We start from the raw sequence: 27,023 nt of genomic DNA, 5'->3' as shown, positions 1-27,023 counted from the left end.
AAAATACTGAAGTTGGAGTTGTATTCAAATCATGGAAGTTAGAATACCTAAAAACAAAAAAAATAAAAAAAAATTAAAGTGTGTAAAGGTGCACAGAACTCAATTCATTCTGTAAATAAAGCTCCCATCAACTGATGACTTAGGATCTGATGACCATCAGATCTGATGATCTGATCATCTGTATGTGCTCCACAGTATTTCATCCTCACAGGTATAATTGAAGGGAATGGCAGATACTTCTTGTCTTTCTGATTGTTGTAACTGTAGTTATCAAAACAAGAGATCATAAATGTGAGAGTTGTGTATACAATTACAACCCAGTTACTCTCAATGAAGAATGAACTCTCCTTTGCTAAAGGAAAAAACACTGTAAGTGGGAACTCTACTGGCCTGAACAGCAATGATGTTTACTGCAGGGATGAATCCTTACCAGAAACCGCCAAGCCAGTCTGTGGTTAGATTTTTGTCACCACCTTCTACTCCCACACACAAATCAGAGAGAAGCAGTGGTTATCCCATGTGCCCCTTCCTTTTCGATCTTCCTTTCCCATTTTGGAGCTTCTCATGGAAGGGAAGGTTGATCCCATGATGACTAGAGGCCTGAAGCCACGCATGTAGAATGATTCTTGTGTTCATATTGTACGGAAGGTGAGAAGCAGGAACGTCTGCTGGAGAAAACTTGTCACTGGAGAAACTAGGCTACATTTTTCACGGGTGAAATACATGGGCACTGGCGTAGTTTTACTAGATATAAACGTTGCCTGTAATGTATAATGGGCAGTTTCCATTGCAATTAATGATCAAAGGACACTTACACATAAGTGGCTTGTTTATTGTACCATGGAAAAGATGAGCTACTGCAGTAATCTAAGGCTGGCACAATTTAACTAGGAGTCTGTGCAAGGAGCAAGTTGACGTAGAAAAATCTCACACCTCATTAGTCAAAGAGAAACTTTCTCGTATTTCTTCTGTCAGGACAGAATACAAATTGAAACATGTATGGGATAAATTAAAACTGAACATTGAAGAATCATAACGTGAAATCTTGCTACCTCTGAACCTTTGGCTTGGTGTACATTAGGAAAGCTTCACAACTTGTTATTGCAACTCCATGTTTTATGTTTTGCTGAGCATAAAACCATGACTTTGTGAGCTTTCTGTGTTATTTTTTTTCTTTTGAATTAGATATAAATGTGTATCTCCTTAAGTATTTCTAAAGAGGAGGTGCCATATTAGATAAATTAATATTCAGTGCAGAGGCTAAAAAAATATTCTGTTGCTATAGCTTGAAAAACACTGTGTGAGCCAGTGGAATTATTTTGTAGCTATGACCCTCTTAGTCCACATGTGGTTAGTTTCCATTGTATTTGATGGATGTGATCAAAGAAAAGTGACATGATTGTCTGGTTACTTGGTTTGGGTTTTGTTAATACAAAAGAAATTACACTGGCTGTCACGTTCGTGCCATCTCAGTGGTTGCAAAAGCCTGAACGCTGACAGTGTGAACTGGTGGCATTTGAGCTGGGAGCCCAGTGCATTTTGCTTGTGGCATCACTTTTTGCCTTCCATTATCATAGAATCATAGAATGGTTTGGGTTGGTAGGGACCTTAAAGATCATCTAGTTCCAGCCCCCCTGCCATGGGCAGGGACACCTTCCACTAGACCAGGTTGCTCAAAGCCTCGTCCAGCCTGGCCTTGAACACTTCCAGGGATGGGGCATCCACAGCTTCTCTGGGCAACCTGTCCCAGTGCCTCACCACCCTCTCTGTGAGGAACTTCTTCTTGATATCTAATCTAAACCTCCCCACGTTCAATTTAAACCCATTACCCCATGTCCTGTCACTACAGGCCCTTGTAAAAAGTCCCCCCCCAGCTTCCTTGTCGGCCCCTTCAGGTACTGGAAGGGGCTGTAAGGTCTCCCCGGAGCCTTCTCTTCTCCAGGCTGGACAAGCCCAATTCTCGCAGCCTTTCTGTGGAGCATCTTCTGAGCAGGAAGAAAGGTGTATTCACATAAAGATGTTCAGCTGCTTCACATAATGTTCTTCTCTTTACTGCAAGAGTCCCAAAACTCAAGCTCAAACTCAACAAAGGATGATCAGTAACATGGTTAAGTAGGATTATTTGTTGGGCAGTAAGAGATGGAATTGAGTGGTGCATTTGATCATGGCTGGAAGTGTCACGTGGAGCCTTTCACATAACTGAGCAGAGAAGGCTGACCACTTGGCAACTGAACTGGTCTTCTCTCTGCTTCGGTTTTGTTTTCGAAAGAGGAAATAAATGAAAAAATAATTGGTTTCTATTTTTTTTCACTACAATGCTTTTTAACCACTGGAACATGATATTAACTGTTTATATTTCTCCTTATAGGGAACGACGAGCAAGTTATCCTCCATGATGTTGAAAGGTAAAGACGCTGTGTTTCTACTGCTTCCCTTAATGCCAACTCACTGGAGACACTTTTTGGTTTAAATTAACAGTCTGGGAGAAGAGCACAATGTTTTAATCCTGAAACATGATTTTGTTTGTTTAAATTAATATCTGGAATGAAGTATTCCCCATCACAACAATTTTTTTTTTTAGCACTTGGGTTCTGCATCGTTTTGACCTTGGGAAAGAGAATAGTTATTAAATACGTATGCTTTCCTGCAAGCAGCATCGTAGGTTCTGAGTAGATTCAGAGCCAGATTATTCTGGCACTTATGTAAGTATTGTGGCAAATATGGGTGGGGTTTTTTGTTTTTCAGAACACTCACCTGACTTGTATTTGAGATACTACTGCTTGTCTACCTAATTACCCTTTAAAACTTAAGGTGCAGCTGCCTGGTTATCCACACTAACATGAAGCATATTGATTTTGATACTTACTTTTTACCAAAACTGCAAAGTAGTTGGGAGTTAGGCTTTGTTGTGCTACATCAAGATTAGGCTATTAGTCAAAAGATAATTAATACAGTAGTGGTAGTGCATTAGATTGGAGATCTCTAGGTAGCATGTCTTTTGAGCTCACTGCTTGTGAAGCAGGAAAACTAGACAGTTAATATTTTGGTCTGTATTAGTAACTTCTACAGATTTAAGTAATGACCACTTAAAGAACACGAACTCAAGAAAATCAAATATAAAGAAAAAGCAGGAAGAGATATATCTAAGAACAGAGAAATAGAAAACCTTAAATCTTTTTGAGGTGCCTGGATCCTGGTTAACATAATTTGGGTGTATTTCTCGCTAGCTTTGGCCACAGCCTTTTGCACTGAATGGATCAGTGGACATCTGCCTTCCATCATACTTTATATCTACATCTTACATAGACCTTACATGAGACATAGGCAAAAGTAACTTTGTCTTTTTCTTCGAATGCGTTCTCAGGAATATTGTGATGTTTGGTGCTTTGGGTTTTTTTGTTTGTTTTGGTTTTACATTTTGGGGTTTGTGTGTGTGTGTTTGGGTTTTTTTCTGCTGGTGTCTATTGTGTTCTGACTTTTCAAGCTTCTACAAGATCTTTGTCCTTGACAATTTCCTATATAATACGTTTTTTTTCTGCTACATCTTGCTTGGATGTTTTAACAAGTCTTTTTGATATGTAGGTATTTTTAATGTGCTTTTGTTATCATGGCTTGTTTTTGTGGGGTTTTTTAGGTATGCTAAGTGCAGTTGTAAGGCATACAGAATTCATTCCTGTAAGGCTGTTTGTGTGATCTTCTGAGAGAAACCTTACTAGTCTTGACACACTGTTTTCTGATTGATTTCTATAGAATGTTACTCTGTCTTCTTGCATGATAACACTTGGTCTATCAACTGCTTTTTCAGACTTCTGACTGGCTTTTTCTGTTACTGCTTTTTTGGCCTTTCTGTTAAAGATCCTTGAGACAGAATTAGTAGATCTGTCACTACGGACAGCAATTGCCATGTGAGCGTAACACTGATGTTATGGGGGAACCCTTCGTAGGGTTTCCATCAGGCAGTGGGATTGTATACAGAGTGTATTCTCTAAAGAAACAAAGGGGTTTTGCTGAAGAAATAAAACAACCCCAGAATTTTCTATCTTGATATCTTAGCTTGTGGCTTCTCCATGCCACTAATTCCTCCTTTTTAAATCATCTAAAAAGTTGGTAGAAGAGTGGAGAACAGGCTTTTTCTTTTTTACTGCTGAAGAATGGCTGAAATCTAGTACTTTTTGGGATTTATTTTTATTTTGTTCATTTTTTCCTGCTTTTTCTACGTGGAAAAAATACAGGGTTGGTCTGTCATGGAGAACCAAGAAAACTTATTTATAAAGCCAGCTGGAAAGTTGCTGTTTTGTGAGCTTCAACTGAACTTCTGAACAATACAGAAGCCTGTGTTAGAAAATGTATTTGTGTCTTGTTTTCCTTTTTACACTAAGTAGTAAAAATTCAGTCCACAGGTCCCAAGACCTTTCCCTTTTTCATGACCTCCACCCAAGCTTGGTCTAATACAATATGATTGCCATACCATCTTGCAGGTTCTGATATTTTTAGTGTGGGGGTTTTGGCCTGAGGGTTTTTTTTTTCCTCTAAACATGACATCTAGGTCATTCTACACGGGCTTTTTGTTTGTTTTTTACTCTAATTAAACACAAGTGTCTTCTCATGAAGATGCTTAATGACAAGGCTTATGTATCACTGGGTAGATACAGCTGTAAATACTTTCCTTTTAAAAACAACAGCAAAAGAAGGAAGAATTATAATCTTTGTGTCTTTTTCCAGCACTGAGACCTTGGACGTGTTCGCCCATGAAGATGCAGTGTATGGCCTTTCAGTGAGCCCAGTAAATGACAACATCTTTGCCAGTTCATCAGATGATGGACGGGTTCTTATCTGGGACATCCGAGAGTCTTCTCATGGAGGTGAGATCTCCTGATGGAAAAGAACATTGATTTAGGAAGAATTTGGGCAAGGCAGGCAAGGGAAAAGTTATATTTATCTTGGACAATTAAGGAGTGTTGGAGAAGGGTGAAAGTAAGGCATAATTCTTGTGGCTGGTGATAGGCAAGTCCTGGTCTTTACAGTTCAGTGTTACTGTCTTAAATGACTTCATAAAGTACCAGCATAGAGTGGAGGCTAGCATAGAACTTGGTACAAATAGGTTTTAACTTGAGTAAAGAAGCAGTGGAGGGCATCTTTCTTCAGTAAAAATACCTTGCTAAACTTGAAATCAATTAGGAATGTGGATTTTTTTGCTTTTGTCTAGAGCCTGGAATAAAAAGCCCTTTGTACGTTTAGAAAGCAGTTACTCCAATTTGAATAATTTTCCAAAGCTATTTATATACTTCCCTGTGACGCTAAGAATTGTTCTTATGCGTAACGTCTTCTGGTTGTATGGAAACTTAGAGCCCTTGTGTGATAACAGGGAAGTTGCATTATTACTTCAATCTTTGTTTTCTAGATCAGAGCCAAATACTGTTGATTCATGTAACAAACCTGCAGCTTCTCAAAACACTGCAATCTCTGTTTTTACAGCTACAGTTTTAAGGCTGAAGAATCTCAGTTTAGAAATGCAGTTACGTAAATTTGGAGAGGAATAGCTTAGTAACTGAACTTCAGTATATGAGTACTTGGGTAATACTTCAGTGAATGAAGTTGTGAGCTTACCCCATCCTCAAAGTAAGGATTTTTACCCCATCCAAAAAATCCACAAAGCTGAGAATTTAAAACTGAGTGATCCGCATGAGTACAGATTCTGGTTCCCTTCCTTCATAGCTAAAATAAGCTTTGTCTTCTTTTGGAAGACGATAAAATGCAATTGCCTCAACTCATCGTTTCTGCTGCTCTTACAGTGAAGTTGTTTATGGCACTGGAATCCAACTTACGTATTTTGTGGCAATTTGTACACATTTGTTGTTGGGTCAAGGTTGCTGTATAACAGAATGAGCTTTTTCCATACCTAGTGAATTTGATAACTTCTCTAAACTGTGATTCTGTCCCTTTTTGACTAGGAAATGAAAGCTGAAACAAGATATACTCTATAGTCTCATAGGAGTCTTTTTAGAACCACTGGTAAGATGAGGGCTTTATTGAATGTGAGTAACCTGAATTAGGTCTTTCTTGATAAGCCCCACCAGAAAATACTTGGACTAGATTGCTTATTGATGCCCTCCCGACTCCAGGCATAATGCCTCTGTATATATAAAAATTAAATATACTAGCACTGCATTCAGTTTTCAGTAGTCTCATTCTTACCAATAATTCTTACTCTCTTATGCAATCGTGATACCCCTGATCTCTTTCCCATCTGGTAATTTTTTAAAACATTCTGAAAAACAATGCATGTACTCATTATATCACAGACTTTAATAAAAATATCTATAATGTCTCTTTGCTGCCTTTGAGGAACTCATTAATATCCTCCCTCTTGCTCAGAAGTCCCTTGCTAGCACAGTGAACTGTTGTCTTCAGCCAGTTTCTTACCCCATGCAATTCCCTTTGCCAATCCCAAGCTAAACTTGATACTACACCACACATGAATTTAGTCCTCATTGGATCTACCACTTTCCCCCTGTATAAAAGGTCAGTTACTTTATCAAAGAAGGAGATCAAATTAGTCTGATGTGACTGATTTACCTTTGGTAAATCCAAGTGTCACTTCATCCCTGTTTTTCTGTTTTCATAATATCCAAATGAAGAGACCAGATACTGTATATGGCTTCCAAATTAGGAATGGTGAAATGCTCTTTTGTTGCCTTCTCCTGAAGTCTACACCATAAAGATCTCTGTCGGGACACCTACGTGTTACTGACCGTGGATATCAACAGTCAGTGGGACCGGATGCTTAAATGCATCTGTATGAAGCTGCTCAGTATCATAAACTAATGTCCGATCTGAGCTTCTGAAACTGTAAGAAATTAGGTTTGTCCTTCTTTATTGTAGTTAAACCTTGCTACTGCTTTTAGTGTTGCTGAGATTTTGCATGAGAAGGCTGCACCAGTGAAAATGGAGTGAAGAAGTGTTGGCTGTGGTACATTCGGGGCTTTTCTTAGACTAGTGTCTTAGGTTCTCTGAATTTTAAATAAAGGGCTTTTGCATGGTTATGTAGGAGTCCCGAGTCAGCATTTATGTGAGCCCTGCTAATGTTTACTCCAACATAATGCCTGCCACTGGGATAATCCCCTTGTCTGCAATGGTATTGTCATGGGACTAGGTGCTGTGCCTGCCGGTGTTAAGTATAGTTAGTTACTCTGAGTGGCCAGCTCATTAAAACCTTGCAAATAACCTCCTAGTTTAAAATTGTGAATTAAAAGAAGCTGGAAAAGGAGTTTCATTCCCCTTCTGTTTCAACCTGTCTTTCACTGCTGAGTGATTTTTGCAGTGATTTTTATAAACCTACTTTTAATTTTTGTTAGAGATGGTGTTGAGCTTTTCCCTTGAGAAACATTTTCATACTCCAGTGTATAAGAACTACACTTGTGAGTGATCATAAAGAACAATAAAAAAGTAATCCCCCTACTTTTCATTAAAGTGACTTAGTGCCTCATTAGTTTAGCTCCTGTAATCTCCCTTTAATTTGACAGACTGAAGGCAACTTTTGGTATCTTAGAAGGAAATTGTGATACTAGGCCAGGCTATTTATAATGAAGGTGTGAAGGAAAACACCAGTAATTAGTGACAGGAATTTGACTAAACCAATGTACACAAATTAAGAATTTATTTTAAAAAACAGCTCCTTTATTTGGCAATCTCATGTTGTTTGTCTCTCCACTCAGCTAATGCAGGCCACTGCTTCTCAGTGGGGGCTGCCATTTTAATAACACAGCCTTTTATGTCCCAGCAGGGATCTGATTTGATGATGCAAATGTAGAAGGTCAGTTTTGGTGTCAAACCTTATTTGGAGCTGCCGGCAGACCAACAGCAATCTCTAAAGCCTTTGGGCAGGCTGGCAGAACAGAAGTTTGCTCCTGTTCTTCCCTTTACTTCTGCCTCCTGTGACAGTTCATAGCACCAGGGAGCTTCAGCCATGGTCAGAGACCTGTGTTTCGATGACTGCTCAGTGAATGCTAAAAAGGAAATCCCTGTGTAAAAAAGCTTTTTATAGAACATTAAGAGGAGGATACAGATGGGGCAGGAGAAGTAAACATTAATTCTGTCTCAGGTGCTTGATGGGCACTAGTTTCGGAAGTTATTGGGCATTTGGTTATCTGTTTAACTATGTTTTATATGTCTTTGTGAGGGGTATGAGGAAGGGAAACAAAGTACCTCTGAAGGTGCTTGTGTGGCTAAAGGTGCCTGCACATGGTAGCTCAAATAAGGGATGTAAGAGAGCCTCCTGAGCATGTGAGCAGCGCAGTGGTTGCATCAAAGCAAACGGTGAATGGGGAAGTCTGGCATAATCCCTGGCTCAGATTAAACATTGGTTCTGGTTTTTTGGCTGAGGGAAAGTGTGGCAGCATGCCACAAAAGATACATACAGCAAGGAGAATGAGACTTGTGCCCACAGCCATAATGCTAGCAGAAAGATAGAGAGAAGGATGACAGTCAAGGCCCTTCATGGAGGCAGCCTTCTGACAGAATGAGTAGGGCAGAGCGGCAGGCCAAACACAGTCAAGATGAGAGGGAGAGTCTGGATGAGCATGTTTTTAACTGACTGAACAGCAACAGCCAACTGTTAACATTTTTATGCAAGAGGAACACCCTTCTTGTCTACTAGACCACTTTAAGAGGTGGCAAGCCTCTCTTCCCCAGGGTTGGCAGCTTCCTTTGAGCTAAGTTCCCTACAAACTTACTTCATTTTGTTGTAGTATTATTCTCCCAGATAAGCAATTGCTGCTACGTTCGCGGTTTGGGTGATCATCAGTGGCTGTGGAAACTTCCAGGTATATATCGTTGGGAAGCTTTCAGAAGCCCTTTTTAGATGACCGTTTGGTCATGAACCTTAGGAAGCTTCAAATACTTGATCTTTTAAGTGGCTAGTTTTAAACTCTGATAACCTTCCATAAGCAAAATGGTGTCTTATGTGTCCTTTTCCATATTTAGGCAAAGTTAATGTAGATGTGGGTGGATGTTAAACCCTGTTTTTGTATTGCTTTGGATGTGTCAGTTTGAGAAATGGTTTGAACATGCCTCGGTATCTTCAGATCTTGTTATACTGTTTCCATATTAAGCTGCCAAAGTCGTTGCATCCAACAGTTGTATGCATTGTTTGTTCTTATGTCTGAGATCTCTACTTTTTCAACAGAGCCCTTCTGCTTGGCCCACTACCCATCAGCCTTTCACAGTGTGATGTTTAACCCAGTAGAACCCAGATTACTGGCTACTGCCAACTCTAAGGAAGGAGTGGGACTCTGGGATATTCGTAAACCTCAGAGGTAAGGTTTGGCTGTCCTTGTCTCACGCTACGCTATTTCTTTCCCTTGCGAGGTGATGGCATGCCACGCACTCTCTCTTTTTTTTTTTCTTTAAAGTCAGAACATATGATGGTAAGAAAAGATGCTCAACAAAGTTAACAGCAATGTTAACTTAATTATTTTGCATAATTAACATTCTTCATATGTACAGTCTAATTTGATTTTAAATGGGGCTAGATATTCAATGTTAAGGTAAGTGACTTTTTTTTCTTTTTTGGAAGCCTGCATAGCCTCATCACTGCAGATTAACTCAGACTGGTGTGTCAAGGTTGCATCATTATATGTAGCACTGGTTTGTTAATACTGGAAGAAGCTGTGGTGGACACTGCTTGGTTTACAGTTTGTTTTCAGTGGCTGACTAGAGATTGCAGTCCAGGCAGCCTTTTACTCAACGCTTAAGAGTTTTATCTGACTTCCTAGATGCCTGGATAATTAGTTTGGCTGCATACTGTGCTTCCAGATTTGCATAGGATTTTAAACAAATGAAGAGAATAAATCTGCAGTATGAGGTGTGGTTAGTCTGGGTTCTAAAGTGGACCTGTGCAACGTCTGATACCAGAGTTCTGCATACATGAGAGTTTAAACTTCTGTTGAAGTCCTTTTCAATCTTTCAGATTTTAAAAGTAATTTCCTTTTTTTTTATCATAATAATCATAAAAAAAATGTGAACACCTCAAGTTGATGTTTCTCCCTTCCTTCCCCAAGTTCTTGGGTGATATGTTTCCAATTACAAGTATAAGCCTAGAAAGGATAATTTCAAAAAAGTGAAAAGGGAGGAAAACAGGTGGTACTTGTTTTACAGTGTGGTAGCCTCAGGTATTTAAAATCTGCAGTAGCATACATTTGACTCTTCCCTTACTGGTGAATTTCTTGGAATATCTAGAAGTGCATATTCACTAAAAATTTTTCTTGGATTTGTACTGTACAGAGGGAAAAAAGCAGTATCTTCATATGAAGTTAATTATAACTTGTTTAATTTTTTTTTTTAATGTTTGGACATCCCTTACAATAACAACCCCAGTATGGTTTCAGGAGGGTTTATTATTCTTAAATTGTAAACATGAATGTTTTGAATTGATTGATTTTTATTTTTAAGCTTGAATCAGAACTTACATGCTGATGCTGGGGGTTCTAGAGTTTGTTCACTTTTGTAAAGTTTGCAAGAGCCCTGTTGGCAGCCGTTGTACAGTCTGCTATTAAATTTAGGTTCGATAAAATTTAACTGGAAGGGAGTGAGAAAGTTGCCTAAGCTATTTTCTCTTACATTGTCAAACTCTTTATGTGTAGGTATTGGTTTGATGTTACAAAGTTACTTACTAACTTCAGCATTTGCTACTTAGAGGGAGAGAAATACAAGATGTATGGGTTATTTTGCTCTTACAGAATGTGTTTCTTGGGGTTTTTTCCCCCTAGAATGTCTGTCATTTTAACTTCAGTTCATGCCTGTTTTTTTCCTTGTGAACTAATGGACAAAGTTGGCTTCCTCTTGCCAAGCCTGCTGGCCTCATACTAGTTTTGCAGAATTCCTTGTTTTTCCGCTGGTAGCTCAATTTTGTGATTTAAGAACTTCTTCACGTTGTCGGGGTCTTTTTGTCGAAAGGGAGGTACACCAGGAACATTTCTCTCTTCAGACGTTTATTCTCAGAGTGTGAATATTAAAGGAATAATGTTGGTAGAGTGGTATAGCTTATATCAATAAAAATTCTATATGGATGCAAAATCTGGATCAAGCCTTTCACTTGGGTAGCATAGTGATATGGGATCACCCCTGGAAAGGTTGGACAAGGCTAACAGGAACAGGGAGAGGAAATAAGTGTCGCTAAGGATATAAGCATTGACCCTGATAAATGAGGGCGTAAGTTACTTGAGTAAGGAATTCTCCTCTTACAGATTTTAACAGCTGCATTCTAATAGCAGAAATAGTGCCTTTTTCTTATCTTTAGCTATTCTCATAAGACTTTGCTCTCCCAAAGTTTCTCAGTTTTATATAAAAGTGTGATGGACTATCGCTTGGGGTGGCAGCACCTATCAGGTCATGGAAACTCACATGATCTGCAGTCTAGATGCTATCCTGCATTTTTCCTTAGGCTTAACCACAAAGCACATTTCACGTTGGGGGCTACTGTGTGCATATGGGATAAGTCTCTGCTTGCACATTGAAGGCCACATAGCTGTAACACAATTTAGTTGGTAGTGCTTCTTGTCAAGGGATTCATATTTCCTCAAGTTTAGTAGCAGTATGAAAGACTTGATGACCTTTGTCAAATCTGAATTCTACAGGGGTTTGGGTTTTTTGAATGATGAAAGGGGAGGGGCTTGTCTTGAAGGCCTTGCATAACTGAAGTTGATGGAAGCCTTTACACTTACATCTGGTGGATGAGAGCTACCCTTTTCTGGTCCTAATCTGATCAAAGTAAATCTTTCCAATTAAAAAGCTACATGGCAATGGGTAAACATCATGGTTGCAATTACAGTGCTGAAATTCCTAGGTGGATAAGTCACACCACTTTTTCCATGCATAGGGTGTGTGCAACACCCTTATTGTTCAGCTGGACACTGTAGATCATGCTGTTCCCTTAAGCACTTAATTTAAAGCATTTGTACCTACTAGGTGTAGTGCCTTCCGTAAAATAGGCACCTGCTTCCTGCCTTCAGCCTGCTCCTTCCAGAGGACTCTGACACAGGAAAGTGGATAGTAAGAGACAGGCTGCTCCTCACGGAGTAGATGACTAATGTTTAGAGCCTTGGGCTGAGTAAGCTGTAACTTAAATGAATGTAGGTGACAAGTCTGCTTTCAGCTGCCTTTCTTCTGGGACAGCCATCAGTTTTTGTGCTTCGCTTGATCAGAAATGTGCCTAAACCATGGTGAGAAGGGTATACTTGGCTGAGGGAAAGAAAATGGTCTAAAGCACTCTGCTGCCCCTGCACCTTGTTCCCAGAAAGCTCTTGGGGAGGGGTGATCTGTGGCCTGCTAGTGGGCTGCTAGAGTCCCTCATATTTAAATAAATGAGACTGGATTTTTAGAGTCTTCATTAAAGTAACAGAGCATTTGCCAAAGCTCTCACTGATTCTGCAAATCTAGTTTGCTAATCTAGAAATAGGGAACTTGTTTTTTAATATATTTGGGGCCAATTCACTTTGTATGAGGAAACGATTTTATTAGTTTGTAGATCACTTAAGATATAATCCTCATTTCAGTGAGGAAGTGGAAACTAGAATTTAGATTTTAATTTCTGGGGTTTAGTTTGTTACAGTCTCTTCTGGAGAAAATACGCTGTGAACTTTAAATATCAGGGAAAAAATTGTTAAGGATGAAGTAATCCACATAATGCTTTAAGTACTTGTGATAGACATTACATAGACCTGAAGTTGACATATGAGGGAGTTTGTGTATGTTTTCTATATTCTTATTAATAATAAAAGACAGAAAGTGTACTTTAAGGCAAGATGTGTGCCAAAAGCCTTCGGGGTTAAATGAATGGGTTAAACAGCCCTGAAGTTCTCCATAGTCTCGGGATAAACAGGAAGCTGCCTGTGTAACTTGGCATGCCAGAACACTAGCACAGCAAAGAAGAGCTACTGCATCAGCTGCTTTTCTCGTCAAAAAAGTCAGATAATGGTGGAAATCCTTGCTCCTCTAGAGGTTTATAGCTCTTCTACACTGTCATCAGTATCCCAAGAAAATTTAACACTGCCTGAAGTGTAGAAAGGATAGGGGAATAGAGGCTTTTGGGAACAGGATGTGGAAGTGTTAAGTTGCTGGGATTGTTGAATAGCAGTAGTTTTTTTTGTTCTATTCTTTCCCTAGCCTACCTCTTCATTTCTATTGCCACGCATGAAGTTCACTTGTGAGGGACTTCATTTATGTCCTAAGCTGTCAAGGGAAATTCCCCCTTTCCTTCAGTGTTGATGTAATCCTTCGTAATATTGCAGCCATCGTGAGTGTTTTTCAGCCCTATCGTTCTACCTGTGGTGCTGGCAGAAATTACTAGATCAGGTAAACTTCAGCTGTTTTGTCATGATACGGGGTAGGGGGGTTCTGATGAGGGGTTGAATGGGTAGAAAGAGTGGGAAGAAATGTAGATACTTTTAGGTATTTGCTGTGAGCTGCGAAAGTAATGGCTTCCAGTGAGTTGAGCAAGGCTGCAGCATTCCTCCAATAGAGGAAAGGTGAAAATGGTTATATGTAGTTAATAATTTGCTGCCAGTATAACACTTCATGTAAAACTCATTTCCCCCAACCACTGTCCTGGTCTCAGATGGAAGAAGAGTTAAACTGATGCAGCCACTACTTGGTTTGCTTCATAACCCGAGAGTGTTCTGGGGGAATTGGGTTTGTTCAGCCTGGAGAAGGCTCTGGGGAGACCCTATAGCACCTTCCAGTGCCTGAAGGGGCTACAAGGAAGCTGGGGGGGACTTTTTACAAGGGCCTGTAGTGACAGGACAAGGGGTAATGCGTTTAAATTGAAAGTGGGGAGGTTTAGATTAGATATCAGGAAGAAGTTCCTCACAGAGAGGGTGGTGAGGCACTGGGACAGGTTGCCCAGAGAAGCTGTGGATGCCCCATCCCTGGAAGGGTTCAAGGCCAGGCTGGATGAGGCTTTGAGCAACCTGGTCTAGTGGAAGGTGTCCCTGCCCATGGCAGGGGGTTGGAACTAGGTGGTCTTTAAGGTCCCTTCCAACCCTAACCATTCTATGATTCTATGAATCCTGCTGCTGCTCCCCTGCAAAACCCAGAGAGCAAATGAAAAACCTGGAATTACAAAGACTAGCTGTTCGAGGCCAGTAGCAGTACTGTAGCTCGCAATACCTTTGTGTAACGCGTGTTACGGCCAACAGCACTGGGTCGCAATATTCTTTACAGATAGAGGTGAAGTTTAGGTCCCCAGGATTTAGCTGGCCTTCCTTCATTTGGAGGGGATCAGTCTTAGTGCTGCATTTCTGGTTTTAATCAGCAGGGACTCCTCAGTTCAGGTATAGCTATAGCTTTTCTTTAATTTTGTTTAGCTTGGTGTACAGTCAGAAAGGTGATTTGCTGTTAACTTGTATGGCAGTCAATGAAATATGGCTAATTATGCAATTTTAAATAGCTCTACATTTTCAAAATCTTGAATGGAGTAGTGATATCCTAGCAGCTTAGAGACTTTAGATATTGATTCCACTGCTTGTCAGAAACAAATGAGCTGCATCTACTTGTTTATCTGGAAAATGGGAGGATTTTTACACCACAGTATTTCTCTTCAAAACACACGTCTCTTCTCCAACTGGGTTATAGGAGAATTTGTCTTCTAGCTTGCTGGTAAATGCTTCCAGGCAGGAGAGTTGGTTTTATCTGCTTCAGTCAGATAACACTAAACACCTCTAAAAATTAAAAATAAAAAATTTTTAAGGTTAGAAAAAGGTCCTGATTATGAGTAGATTTTATTCATATACTGTGAAATTGGTTAACTTTCTGCTGGGAAGCTGGGAGCGCTTTATGCGCGGCTACTACAGTGAAGAAGGTAATTGAAAAGCCAGCATTTCTTGTCATGCATGGGGAGATTTAGAGACAGTTGCACAGTTCTGAATTGTGAAAAGTTTAGCTCACTTCACATAGTCATAATTTGATTAGTCTTGCTGACTGACTTGGGATACAGAGGCGGATTCATTTTGTTTTTCCCCAAAGTTCATTCACAGCTTGATGTCTCTTCTGTCTCAGATTTAGTGCAACAATTGAGTTTCCCCCCCCTCTTCTCCCCAGTACATTAATAAGATCTGAATGTGGTGGGCTGGCTCCTCAAAAATAGTATGTGAAGCTGTTAAGACAGAACTAATACAAGACCAGCATGATTACAAGTTGACTAGTGATTCTGGAAATCTTATTTTTCTGTTTTTAGAACGTGTGAGTATTGCTATTGTTTCAGGTGGACGTTAAACTGAAACCAGCTGTATTGTTTCTTTTAAAACAGTGTGTTGAAAAGCTTTGAATGTGGTCTTGATTAATAAGGCTGTTGTAAGGCACTCACACCACTAGATGGGGTCTGGAAGCTATGCCTTTTTTTAACAAAATCAAAAAAGGCAGGCCTGTGCATCTTCAACTGTTTGCAATAAAATATGTGTTGCAAATACGTATTGTTGCAGAATTGCTGGGGGCAACTCTGCGAGTAAGTTTACGTATATATATTTCAAGCAGCAAGTATGTAACTCCAACTCCAACTATTTTTAGGTATTAATGTTCTGTCTTCCCCTTTTCCTTGTAGCCCCGTGCCCATCTCCTTCTTTTTACTTGGAATTGAAAGGCTGCTTTTTTTCCCCTAAGAAAATGTGGTAATTATTTCTCTCTCTCTTTCTCTCTCTCTCTCTGTTCCTTCTGCCCCCCACCATTCCCCGACTTACGTCAAGTAATCTGGAAATTTTTCTTCAAATTCAAATTTGAGATCAAAATTATTATTGGCCTGCCCTGTTAATGACGGTCAGATACTTTTAAATTGGTTTTCATAGTACAAAAAAGGTTGTTCACAGAAGTGTTTCCTGCTTATGATGGGAGTGTTGAGCTTCCTGTGCTCTTTACACAATGGGATCCATCTGTGTGTCCAGTTCAAGAGGTAAACTGCTAAGTCTTGGGTCAGCATCAGATATAAGTATCTCTGGGCATTTTTGTGAGCCTGAGGCGGGCGTATCTAAAAGCTCCCAGGGCCTCCTGCTGTGTCCATTGCACTAATTCTGTGGTTGACTTTTTTTTTTTTTTTTTTGAGCTGACTCATCATGCCCAGAAGTTAGAAAACCCACTTGGAAAAGCTTTGTAGCTTTCTGTGACCTAGCAAGTTGACCTGGGTTCAGGGAGGGCCCATTGAATAGCAGGGGGGATGGAGAGAGGGAGACCTGTATGCTGACAACAGGAGGTAAGAAGGAAACAAGACCTTCCTCGTTTGAGGAGCAGCGAACTACTAGATCGTTTAGCTGTTTGTGGCATTTCTATTTTACTTGCTTCAGTTTCTTTTGCTGCACTAACCTTCCCCTGTTTCGTCTCTTCAGCATGTTCCTTACAAGGATTCCTGGCAGCTTTTTACAAAGTAGAAGAGATGAAACATAATGAAAGTTGGGGGTGATTTACCTTCCAAGGCTGCGTCTTTCATGGGAATAAACTGTAAGCAGAGAGTGTTTCTGCTTGACACTTGACTTTTTATGATCCTGCAGTACAAGGTAGCATTCCGGGACACCAGTCTGGAGTGTTAAATTCTTGGAATGCTTGTCCCCCAGACCTCATGTACTGGGTGGAAGCTCTGGGCGAGGTAGAAATGCTGACATGCGAGAGACCTTTTTAAGATTCTTCTGAAAGTTCAGGAAGCCTGTGTTTTCTGTGTAGTTACAGGTCAATGTCCTCAAAAAGCCCAAAGATGAGTTAAAAAGATGCTTGACCACCAGGGCAAACTTGGTATCCCTTCGTGACTGTAAACCTTATGGCATAAAATTTAAAATCTAACTCAGTCGTACATGTTGTATTAAGCCCAAGTTAAAGGAGTGTTGATTTTGGTGTTCTCCATCAAGGCTTTCCAGGCAAAGCCAAACAGGAACATTAATTTAACCTGCATTTCTTTCTTGGCTGAGGAGTACCTGAAGCTCAGAGCTTTCTTAAGCAAACATTTAGCTCACATTAAAGGAATATTTGTGTCTCAAAAACCAAACCCACAGTCCAGAAGGGTGTCTTAATAGACTTCAAACTAATGTCACACTTACCTCCTGCACTGAGAATTCAGAAGAAGCAAGCTCCCAAGCTGTGGATGAGGAATATCTGTTGTTAGATATGAGTGAACCACCTAGTGATTAGCTCATTAAATAGTAAGCAAAATATAGAGAGGGAAATTTCTTCCCTGTAATAGACTAATTAGATTCAGGGAGATCTTGGGGGTGGGCTCTTCTTAGCATGTTTATGAATGTTGAGGTATGTTGATCTTGCCAATATATGGATGACTGAAGGATGTGGCTGTATTGCACTGCTGGTGAAGTCTTTGTCTTGAACAGAGCTTTTTCTGCCAAGTACTAATTACTACATTCAGCTTAGTCCTTGTGCTGTAAAAAAAACCACAATCCAACCCTTAAAACAATGTAGTGAATGCATAACTTCAGGTCCAAATGTATTGGAAATCATCAGTACTCCGTACTTCTGAAAATCCAGTTCTTGGCTCCTGATTGTTTTGCCTTAGTTTCACTTGTTTCATTTAGTTCATGTCCTTTTAAAGACCTGATGAGTATTACCTTCTTGTTTCTGGATCAGTGTAATGGTCTCTGGCAAGAAAAGGAAAAAACACTGAGGAAAACACTGTATGTACATCATTAATTCTTTCTACGAAGGGGTATGGAATATCTCTGATAATCAAAGAACATAGAAGAATTGCAGGTGGTTTATGTTAGATTGACATGCTGGCATGTAGCTGGGAAAGCTAGGTTTCAGGTTCACAAGTCCTTTGTTGGTTTTGAAATAGAAATGGTAGGTGCCAGAACTACAGGCAATTTGAGAACAGTTCTTCAGAGTTTAGTTAGATGATGTCAAATAGACCATCTTTGCAAGAGAGGGCTAAGTATTACCTCTGAATAGAGGCATGGTTTATTTTGTTGGGGATTTTAGTTGATGGGTGGGAGTACAAGGAGAAAGGTGATGAGTATTTGCAGGTGATATTTGTAGGCTGTGGCACAAGGCAGAACTTTAGAAAACCTGTGTGGTGACGCAGAAGGTATTCTAAGGTCATAAAACCAGCATCGTAACTGAGTCCAACTCCATAAATTTAGGTCTCCAACAGTTGCCAAATTTAGTTTCCAGGCTTATACCTTCAAAGTATTTGATCCTTAAAGATCATGCCAAAAGAACAGAGACGGCAGTTATGAGAAATGCTCACACACATGCTGAGTATTATCCTTTCTAGCTTACCTTTCTGAGCTCACTCTAAAAAGTAGCTGTTGCCTCCTTTTATCTGTGTGTTACCAAGCTCTATGGTATGTTGGCTGAAACACACTGCGCTTCTGGAAGTGCAAGCGTGGGATCCAGTATTGCTGATGGTTGTGTTGCAGGGGATATTAATCTAGAGGTTTAGCCACTGGGTTTGCTTCTTATAACGAGTTTAGTGAGGCTCAGGGCTCCTTAGAGGCTAGGACTGGTGGATTGGGAATTTTCTTTCAAAGTAGCATCTTTGGTTGTAGTCATTTGTTCCTTACAGGCTTTTAATAAGATGTTCCAGGACGGCAGGAATAGTATGTGGAGATTTAAGTTTTGTCTTTGATTGTTTTTCATTTTGACCCTGCATGTAAAGGAAAGAAGCTTGTGTTTCTGATCACTTCCAGTGTGTGTGCTTTGGGTTTGCTGAAGCCCCTGCAGACGCAGGAGTCCTCCACATCGTTGAATTGGCAACTACCTGTTTGAATTACCTCAGCGCAGTGAAAGCGTGCTGCATGTTTCTGTTTGGAGACCTTTGTCAGTCCTGCTCTGAGCAGAGCACTGTATTAATGAGTGCAGGAAAAACGTGTGTATCTTGGCAACCGCTTTTTCATTGTCAAGCTTATCAGTTCATTTCTTTCCCTTCCCAGCTGAACCATTTGTTTTGAATTTTGACCAACTTCATGCTGCTTAAAGTAATTCATTTAGCTAGGTTACAGTATAACAAATTTTAAGTGCTATTTAGGTGCTCGCCAGTATGGATCAACCACACCACCTCAAATAATTCCAGTAACTCTTTGTCCTCTCTCGCAGTTCAGGAAATACAACTCATCCTACACGTTTACCATCCTCATCTGTTTTGCTTCTGTGCTGCTGAGGCAGCTCAGCTGATCTGTGTGTCTCAGCCTAGAATTTGAAGCTCTCCTGACTAGGTCCAACTTGGCATAGTTGCCCCAAATAGCAAAAAACCTAAAAAATATTTTTCCCCTCTTTGTTTTCCATTATTTCTTGAAGTTCCTTTTAATGTCACAGGAAGTGAGCCGATCATTGTTGAAGTTCACGGGGATTGAATTATTCTTTTCTGTAAAGTTTTGAGGTGTGTTGAAGGAACTTTTGAATGGTAACGGCATTGGGGGCATGTGTGTGGTATTTTTTGGGATGGTATTTGGGTTTGTTTTCCTTATTGTAACCATAAATGAATATTGGAATTGTTTGCCACAGGTTTAGCCGTGATAAAATTATTTCTTTAGTGTTAGAAACATCTAAGGTAGTCTTCGCTGCCGTTCTAGTAGGGGGGCGGTGACCAAAAGAGAGAGTACTTGCAAATAAGCCTTATTGACTTTGGGCAAAGAAAGATGTTGACAATCATGAAGGCTTCAGTCCTGCTGATGGATTAAGTGGTATTTCTGCTGGGAAGAGCACTTCCCTGCATATGGGCTCCTTTTTTTGTGGTTGCCACTTTCAGCCAGTTGATGATTTTTTTTGTTGTTGTTGTTGTTTCTTTTCTTTTTCCCTTTTAAAGACAAAAGTACTGCACTAGAGTTGCAAAAGATGTAAATCAGTAAATTTATTGCTAGCTATTTTTTAGTCTGAAGCAAGTGGTCTTTTCTGTTGCTAGTGTGAGCACCAACTAATAGATAGTCTGGAAGTAAGTGAGTGTGCAAGTCTGCTGAATACTGCCTGGTATTGAAGTGTGTGAAGCAGGTGCTGTGGTCTTTTTCCCACCTTTATGTCTTGTCCTTGTTGCAGAATTAACTAGGACAGTACCGTACGAAGGGCCCTCTCACTTAACTTCTGTTTTAGATGTACACGTTCCTTATCTCCTTTGCAGTCCTGCTTTATTGCCAGCCTCCTTTGGGATAGAGGGTTTAGATTAGCTTTTTCTGTGTTGAGGCTGGTATCCCTCCTGTAGTGGAGTGTGTCCAGGTTAGTCTACTGATGTGCAAACTGAAGATCTCTTGAAGAGGGTTTGGTTTGTTTTCAGTGACTGAAAGATTTTCTTTTACTTTCCTCCAGCATCCCCAGATTTGTTGATCAAACTCGTGACTAAGTTTTGGAGTACTGTGGTTCAAATTGTATAATAAAAATGTGTATTGTTAGCAGATCGACTTAATTCTTTGTTTTTCTCAGATAGGGCTGGCTATGGTGACTCTTCTTCTGTTCAAGCTTTTCCTGTCTTGATGTGGGAGTTTTCCTATATCTTAGTTAAAATCACACTGTCTTTTGCAGATAGTTAGCCTTCCCTCATATGCATGGGGATTTTCTGATTTGTAGATTAAACTTTTCCCACCTACCAGTGTCCCCACACTAGCCCTGGTTTGGTTCTGGCCAGGCACTTTAAACTAGCTACTGTTCCTTTGTTCTGTGGGATCCAGTTTGCTCCCAGAATCAGCAGCTGTATTCAGGTTTATAATTTTCAAGAATATAAGAGCTTCATGCAGTAAACAAGAAATCAAGAAACCTGTTTTTGTTTCACAGTGGTGGGTAGGTCTGTTGATTGACCTCTCTTGCCCTCCAGTTTTTCCTGTATCAAGGAATGGAAATACTGTCTGCTTGAAAACCCTCATGATGCTTAATCTTTCTGTTAGCTTTGAAATTCTCTAACACACAGGTCTGCAAGAATTTAAAGTGCAAAGTATTGTCTTTGCAATGCAAATTTAAAAAAGTATGAAGTAGTAGTCTGTCATTCAAAAGAGGTTCTGATGTAATGGATTTTTGTAGCCTGCTTTCGTAAGGAAATAGAACTGTGATCATATAAACCTTGCCTTCATCACTCTTATGCCTCATTTCAGTGAGAAGTGAATTAAAATGAGGAAATGAATTAAGAAAGATATCTTTTTTTTTAAAACAAAAAATTATACTATTGGTGAAGAACATTGTAAGAGAGATCCTCTTAGTGCATTTACTTGAAGAGCATCTGAAATGTTAGTTCAATCCTATTTTAAGACAAGGGAATTAGTCTTTGACACATCAGTCAATGGATAACTGTGGTGGAACCTTGATGAGGCCAAAGTTGCATATGCAGTTGCATTCAGGTAGCTTTACATGATTTCTGTTCATCTTGTGCCTATTAGAGGAAAAAGTTTTACTGATTCAAGACTGGACTGTGCTTCTGTGGGAGCATCTTGGATTTCGCTACGTTTCCTGTCAATAAAAAAGCTTGATTTCTTGTTGCTGCTCTTTTTAATTTCAGCTTTTGTAGCTTCGGTAAATTAAAATTCTGTGCAGTTTCCCTAGAGAGAAGGGTGTGTGTGTATATATATATTATTGGGTGAGAGAACAAATCTGTGGCTGATGTATTGTATTAGGAAAGCTGAGTAACAAGAATCACAGCACAGCAACATGTGTAGGGAAAAATGCTTTGTAGGACTGCAGTATTGATACATGACTACTTTGGCACAGACATTAACATGTGAAAATGGATTTACTCTTCAGGAGGAATTGCCTGAGGAGGAATTTTACCAACTTTTACACCCAGATTATTTTTCTGAGGTAACGTTCTCTGGTATCTGTGTTCTTTGTGTTACGCTGACTTTGAGTGCTTCGTTTTGGAAACAGCTACTGTTCCTTCATTTGGCCTAAAGGTCACCTTCCCATGCCATGTCTGTCTGTATTTGCATCTTCTGTGTCTGGTTATCTGATGGCAGCACCTACTCCTTTGTGTTTTGCTGGATTCAGCTGAGCAGTGTTCCCTCTCGCAGTCTGTACTCCATCCTACAAGCTACTCTTTCTGAACAGGCTGAATAATGGACTCTGAATGTAGAATTTAGGGATTAGAAAGGAGGAAAACGATCAGGTGATGTAGCTAGTTTGCTTATGGTTGTTGGACAGTTGCTCTTTACTTTGTATTCTCTACTTTTACTTTCTAATCTAGCTAAATTATATTCCTGTAAAACTGTTTTACTATCTACTAGATCTCATTTATTACTTAAGTTACAGGAACACCTAGATGATTCAAGCAGAGACTGAGAATAAGACACTCTTATGTCTGCTGACTCTCAGATTTGTGGTGAGGGCAAGCCTAGGACAGGGAGAATGTTTGGGAACAGGTCTGTAATGAGCCCAAGGCAAACCTTGGATGGAGCTAGAGGAAGATGTAAAACATTCAAACAAACAAGTTTTTTTTTTGTCATCGTTGTCATTTGTTCCTGTTTAATTGCTGTAATGGCAGAGATGAGCCTTAAGTTCTAACAAGATAGAAGTAATACAGATGAGGGGGAAAATTTAGTATACTTTATGCCTCTGCTCTTGTCCCCCTCCTCAAAATACTGAACTTCTGTAGGGTTTTTTTCCTATGAATGAAGGCAGAATAAAAGAAACCATAATGCTTTCTGGAGAACTGCCTGAAATCGTTGGTGAAGCAGCATTACATTCAGCGACTCAGTTAGATCATAAGGGCCAAACCTCACAAGCCTTTGCTGTTATGAGGTCTGGCTGCTCTCAGATGTAAATCTGGTGGTGTTTGACATTCTTAAGGCTCCAGATTCTGAAGTCAGTTAAGAATCTCTCTTATTAAAAAAAATAATAAATTATATGCTCTCCTAGTTTGGAGGGAAAGGTGAAGCGTCTGTTCACCTTAGAGCTTGCCAAGCATGAAGGTTTATTAATGATGTGGGATTCCTTTTTGTACTAATTTACATCTTCCTGATCCTAAAACAGAGAGCAGAAGGAAAGAAGTTCTTGTACATTCCAAATTTTCACCCTAAATTCCCAACTTTTCCAGTCTTGGTGGATGCAGTTGATTTTACTTGTATGTTCTTTTTGAAGGAAAGCAAAGATGTTTAGTTTTGCCAACAATGCACAGCCTTAATTTTATTTGGTTATTCTTTAAAAGTCCAAGCAAATACCCCTTAGTTCCTCTTTAGGATGCTGGGGGATGTAGTTCTTGTAAAGGTAGTGAGATAAATGGAAATAATGCTGCCAGAATTTAGAAAAATGAGCATGTTACTGAGAAATCATAAAAATGCTGGGTATAGTTTGTGTACTTTTTTAATCTTAAGATACTGATGGACTTCCTTCAAATTTGTTAACGCTTCTGAATACGTATAGAGAAACTTCATATGCTTTGACACGACATATCTGCTTTCAAAGAAACTCTTCTCAGATTTCTGAGACTTGTAATCTACTTAAAAAAAAAAAAAAAAAAGGTATGAAAGTTAATGGATCCTGTGGTTGCTTTTCTATCATTGGTTAGTTTGGCTCTTTCTGAGCGTTTGCTCCAGACTGCATAAGAATTGTTTGTGTTTTTACACACACGGAATAATTTTCTTCCAAATAAAAACCCAAGCCTATCTGCAGTTTTCCAGGCCAAGATTCTGTTTGCCAAGTTTCATTCCAGTTCTTTTTGCACAGTTAGAAGTTCCTCAATTTTGTGGTTACAGAAATGCTGACAAACACAGTTGTATGCAATGGTGTGTATTAGTTACCAGCATTCAATTCATTTTTTCCTTTTAAGGTCATTCTTCCATTAAGTTAGTCTCACACGCCGCAGTTTATGATATCAACACTTTCTCCCTTCCTTCCTTCTGCCTCTTAAGTGACACTCATTTCCCAAGGACAGTGTCTGCACTGCAGTTCATTGTGAGATTTGCAGCTTATCAAGAGAAGCTATTCAGTGATTCTGTTTAGTGCTGTCATGCATGCTGCTTTTATTTGCTTTCTACCAAGACACTGATCTTCCCTCAGTTTTAATGGCCACTGTCTGTTGCCAAGCTAACTTTTGAATAGCCTGGGTTAAGCTTATGTTACCACTCAGGCAGTCAACCTTTCAAAAAAGGATGAAACAACTTCTTTGATTAGAAAAGGGGAGAGAGGAGGAGAGGGAAACGCTTGTTTCAGGTACAGACTGCAAATTCTGAGTGCAGTGGGACTCCTTCCCTCACCCCACTAGCTGCCAGTAGAAACGGATTTATTTTCATTAGTGGTGCTAGTCTTGGATTGAAAGCCTTCCATTGTTTGGCTGCGCTGGTATTTAGTTAACACTTGAGTGCTGCCTGTGTGCAGCATGTCCAACCACGGAAATGACCATATTGCACATAACTGTCCTTTCTCTCCCTCCTCAGCCTCCCTCCAGCAACAGCATGTGTGTTTGGATTGTAATGTCCCATCTGTGGACTAAATATTTCTCTTAATCGTATAAGATGTCTTTTCTTAAAAAACTCAGAAGTGCACGTGTCTGTGTCCATTGCTTCTGAAGCTGGTAGGCAACATCGACATTCCACAGCTGGCTGGGTGAGCCAAATTTGGAAGCAGACTGAAAATCCCATAGTAGTCTGGGTCTGGATTCAGGAAGATAATGCCTCTGGCAGAAAGGGCACCCATCTTGTTCAGATATACCCTTTCAGGATTGTCTTCAGATTTCTCATACAGTATTTGAGATGGGAGTATTGCTTCTAGTCTGATGCATCAGTAAACTTTTTCATAACAGCAAGAAGGTGTTGCCTCTGCAACTCGTTTGCTGGAGCAGGCAGAAGTGGCGCCTCTAACATGAGCAACGCATCCAAACATGTCTCCACTGCCCCGTATAATCCTGCGTGAGAAAATCCAAAAGTAGCACCGACTACAGGTAGAGAGCAGCACCGTGATGCAACAGGGAGAGAAGGAATCATCATTTGGAGACTGAACATGCTTAAACACAGCTCTCCTCTTCCTCTTCCCACCCCCAAAAAAGAAAAAGAACGAAAGCTCTAGTTCTGATTAGTTTGAAGATTGGTTTTTTGTTTTGGGTTTTTTTTTTTTAGAGCTCCTTGATTCAGACACCCTCTTTAGTACTAATGAGTACTGGTAGTGGTTTAATACTATTTAAAAAACAACAACAACAAAAAAACCCAACCACAAACAAACGAAAAAAAAACCCTCATCCTAACTTCCCCCAGCTTCTTTCCTATAGGTGGCTAACTGCTTTTTCCTACATTTTTGATGGAGATGAATACTCTAGAAGACATCTTTTTTTTTTTTTTTTTTCTGTAAAGCCAGTGTCATTGTTCCATAATCAACTAAATTTTATAATGGATGATATTGAAGTCCTGGGGTTCCTCAGTTCTAAATACTGCTACCATGTGCGTTGTCTGCAGTAGGAGGCAGAGAGGTTTCTCAAATCCTTTGTGTCCTCTATTTGTAAACTGGGTTCCTTTTTTTTACACCAATACGGAGCCATGAGCTGCACCCCCTCCCTACCCCTGCAGTTTCTGCCCATATATCTCGGATATTCTGTTGTAGGAGGCGAGAGCGAGCAAATACTTCTGTTTGGGTCAGGAAGTGGATATATGGCGGGGGGGGAGGTGTTGGTGTCAGTTTGCCTTTTTCTCATCCCCACCCAACTACCTGCTGCCTCTTTTCATAGCTTGTTAAAGGAAAACACCGTGCAGTTCATTTAACAAACCCTCTCGAAAGAGGCAGAGAGGAAGCAGCAAGATGGAGCAGGTGGAGAAACCAGAAAACCTCTGTCTTGTGATTAGTGTAGCAAAATGCACCAGAGTCTGATTTTTGGGGACAGAATTGAGGCAAGTGGGGAAAGTCATTTGATGTGCTCTTATATATGCATGACAAACAGCTATTCTAGCATTTCTTTTTCTATCAGCCACACTTAGATCACTGACTTTTTTATTAGTGTGGGGTTTGCTTTTTGGGGTGCATTTTTTGTTTGGTGGTGGGGTTTTTTTTTTTCTTTTTTCCTTTGAGTCAAATGTCATGTTCAGGGAACTCTAGCACAAGCTGCATTTCCATTACCTGTGTGGCTGAACAGTGTGGAGTGAGGGTATAAGGCAGGCAAAGCTGTGGGTGTTTTGAGGGGTCTTAACTATGCAGTTCCTTCATTCTAGACTTGTTATGTGTGTATATGATCATAATTTCTGAAGTTCTAGTCTTTCTTACTTCATTTAATTTTTGAGGTAAAATATTCTTTTAGACCTTTGTTACGCTGAAGTTACTGAAACACAATACAGAATTCAGCTCCAAGAGGTATTGTTTTTGATAGCTCTGACTGCTATAGGAGCTTAATGAAAACATCTGTAAGCAGAATGGAAGTTAGTTTAATATTACACTAATATTATAAAATATAATCTCAAAATGCTTCAGGCAGGGCATAATAATAGTAACCATGGAAACTTTGCTTGAAGATTTGAAAGGATGGGGCATCTGGTAGGCTCACTCGCTTGTAGGTAGGAGAGATCGAGGCTGCAGTTTAGATCGAGGAAGAGAACTGGTAATGAGAAGGGCTTCGTCTTGGTGCTGCAGTGGCCACACCTTAACATCAAGTCTGGTTGGTGCGTATGTGTTATGGTGTTCTTATCCATGGTGGAGTACTTATGTATGTTCATAGAAAAATCGACCTTTCTTAGCCAAAAAACTCTGGGTTTTTTTCTTCTATGTTGCTTTTGGGTCAGGTTTGTGTGGCTTTTTTTGTTTGGGGTTTTTTGTTTGTTTGTTTGTTTTTTAAAAAAGGAAGTGCAAACATTGATAGGAAAACTTTTTGGCTTACACAAACCTGTCGGGGGGTGTGTGGGGGTGTGTGTGAAGTCACGTGTCTTTTCTGTTTGTTTTTTTAATGCCTGACAGAGTGTTTTGAGCTGGCTGAGATACCTTAATGATCTTGAACAGAAACTAGGGGTGATGGGGGAGATCCTAAATCCTTGTCTCTAAAGTTATGGTTTATGGTTTCTAGTATTAAATTTTCTCATGTTTTTGTTAAAACCCCTTTTTTTTTTTTTTTTTTTTATAAACACTGCAAAGAGGGGCCCAGGGTCTTTGCCTTGGAGGAGGAG

General features: G+C 39.9%; 1 protein-coding gene across 1 annotated transcript in view; it reads left to right on the top strand.

Annotated features, from left to right (window-relative positions):
• LOC104516933 (DDB1- and CUL4-associated factor 5) overlaps positions 1–27,023 on the top strand; it is a gene marked incomplete at its 3' end in the record, with an annotated part of 58,357 nt that overhangs the window by 3,374 nt on the left and 27,960 nt on the right. Inside the window, exons 3-5 of the mRNA XM_010161442.1 lie at positions 2,369–2,405; positions 4,723–4,862; positions 9,185–9,314. Coding sequence (XP_010159744.1) covers positions 2,369–2,405; positions 4,723–4,862; positions 9,185–9,314 — 307 coding nt within the window. The remainder of the gene's footprint in view (positions 1–2,368; positions 2,406–4,722; positions 4,863–9,184; positions 9,315–27,023) is intronic.

Source organism: Eurypyga helias, unplaced genomic scaffold, assembly GCF_000690775.1.
Source record: "Eurypyga helias isolate BGI_N326 unplaced genomic scaffold, ASM69077v1 scaffold3831, whole genome shotgun sequence".
In the NCBI taxonomy this organism is placed as follows: Eukaryota; Metazoa; Chordata; class Aves; order Eurypygiformes; family Eurypygidae; genus Eurypyga; species Eurypyga helias.
Note: the sequence above shows the minus strand (reverse complement) of the source record. Positions and strands in the feature narration are given on the sequence as shown.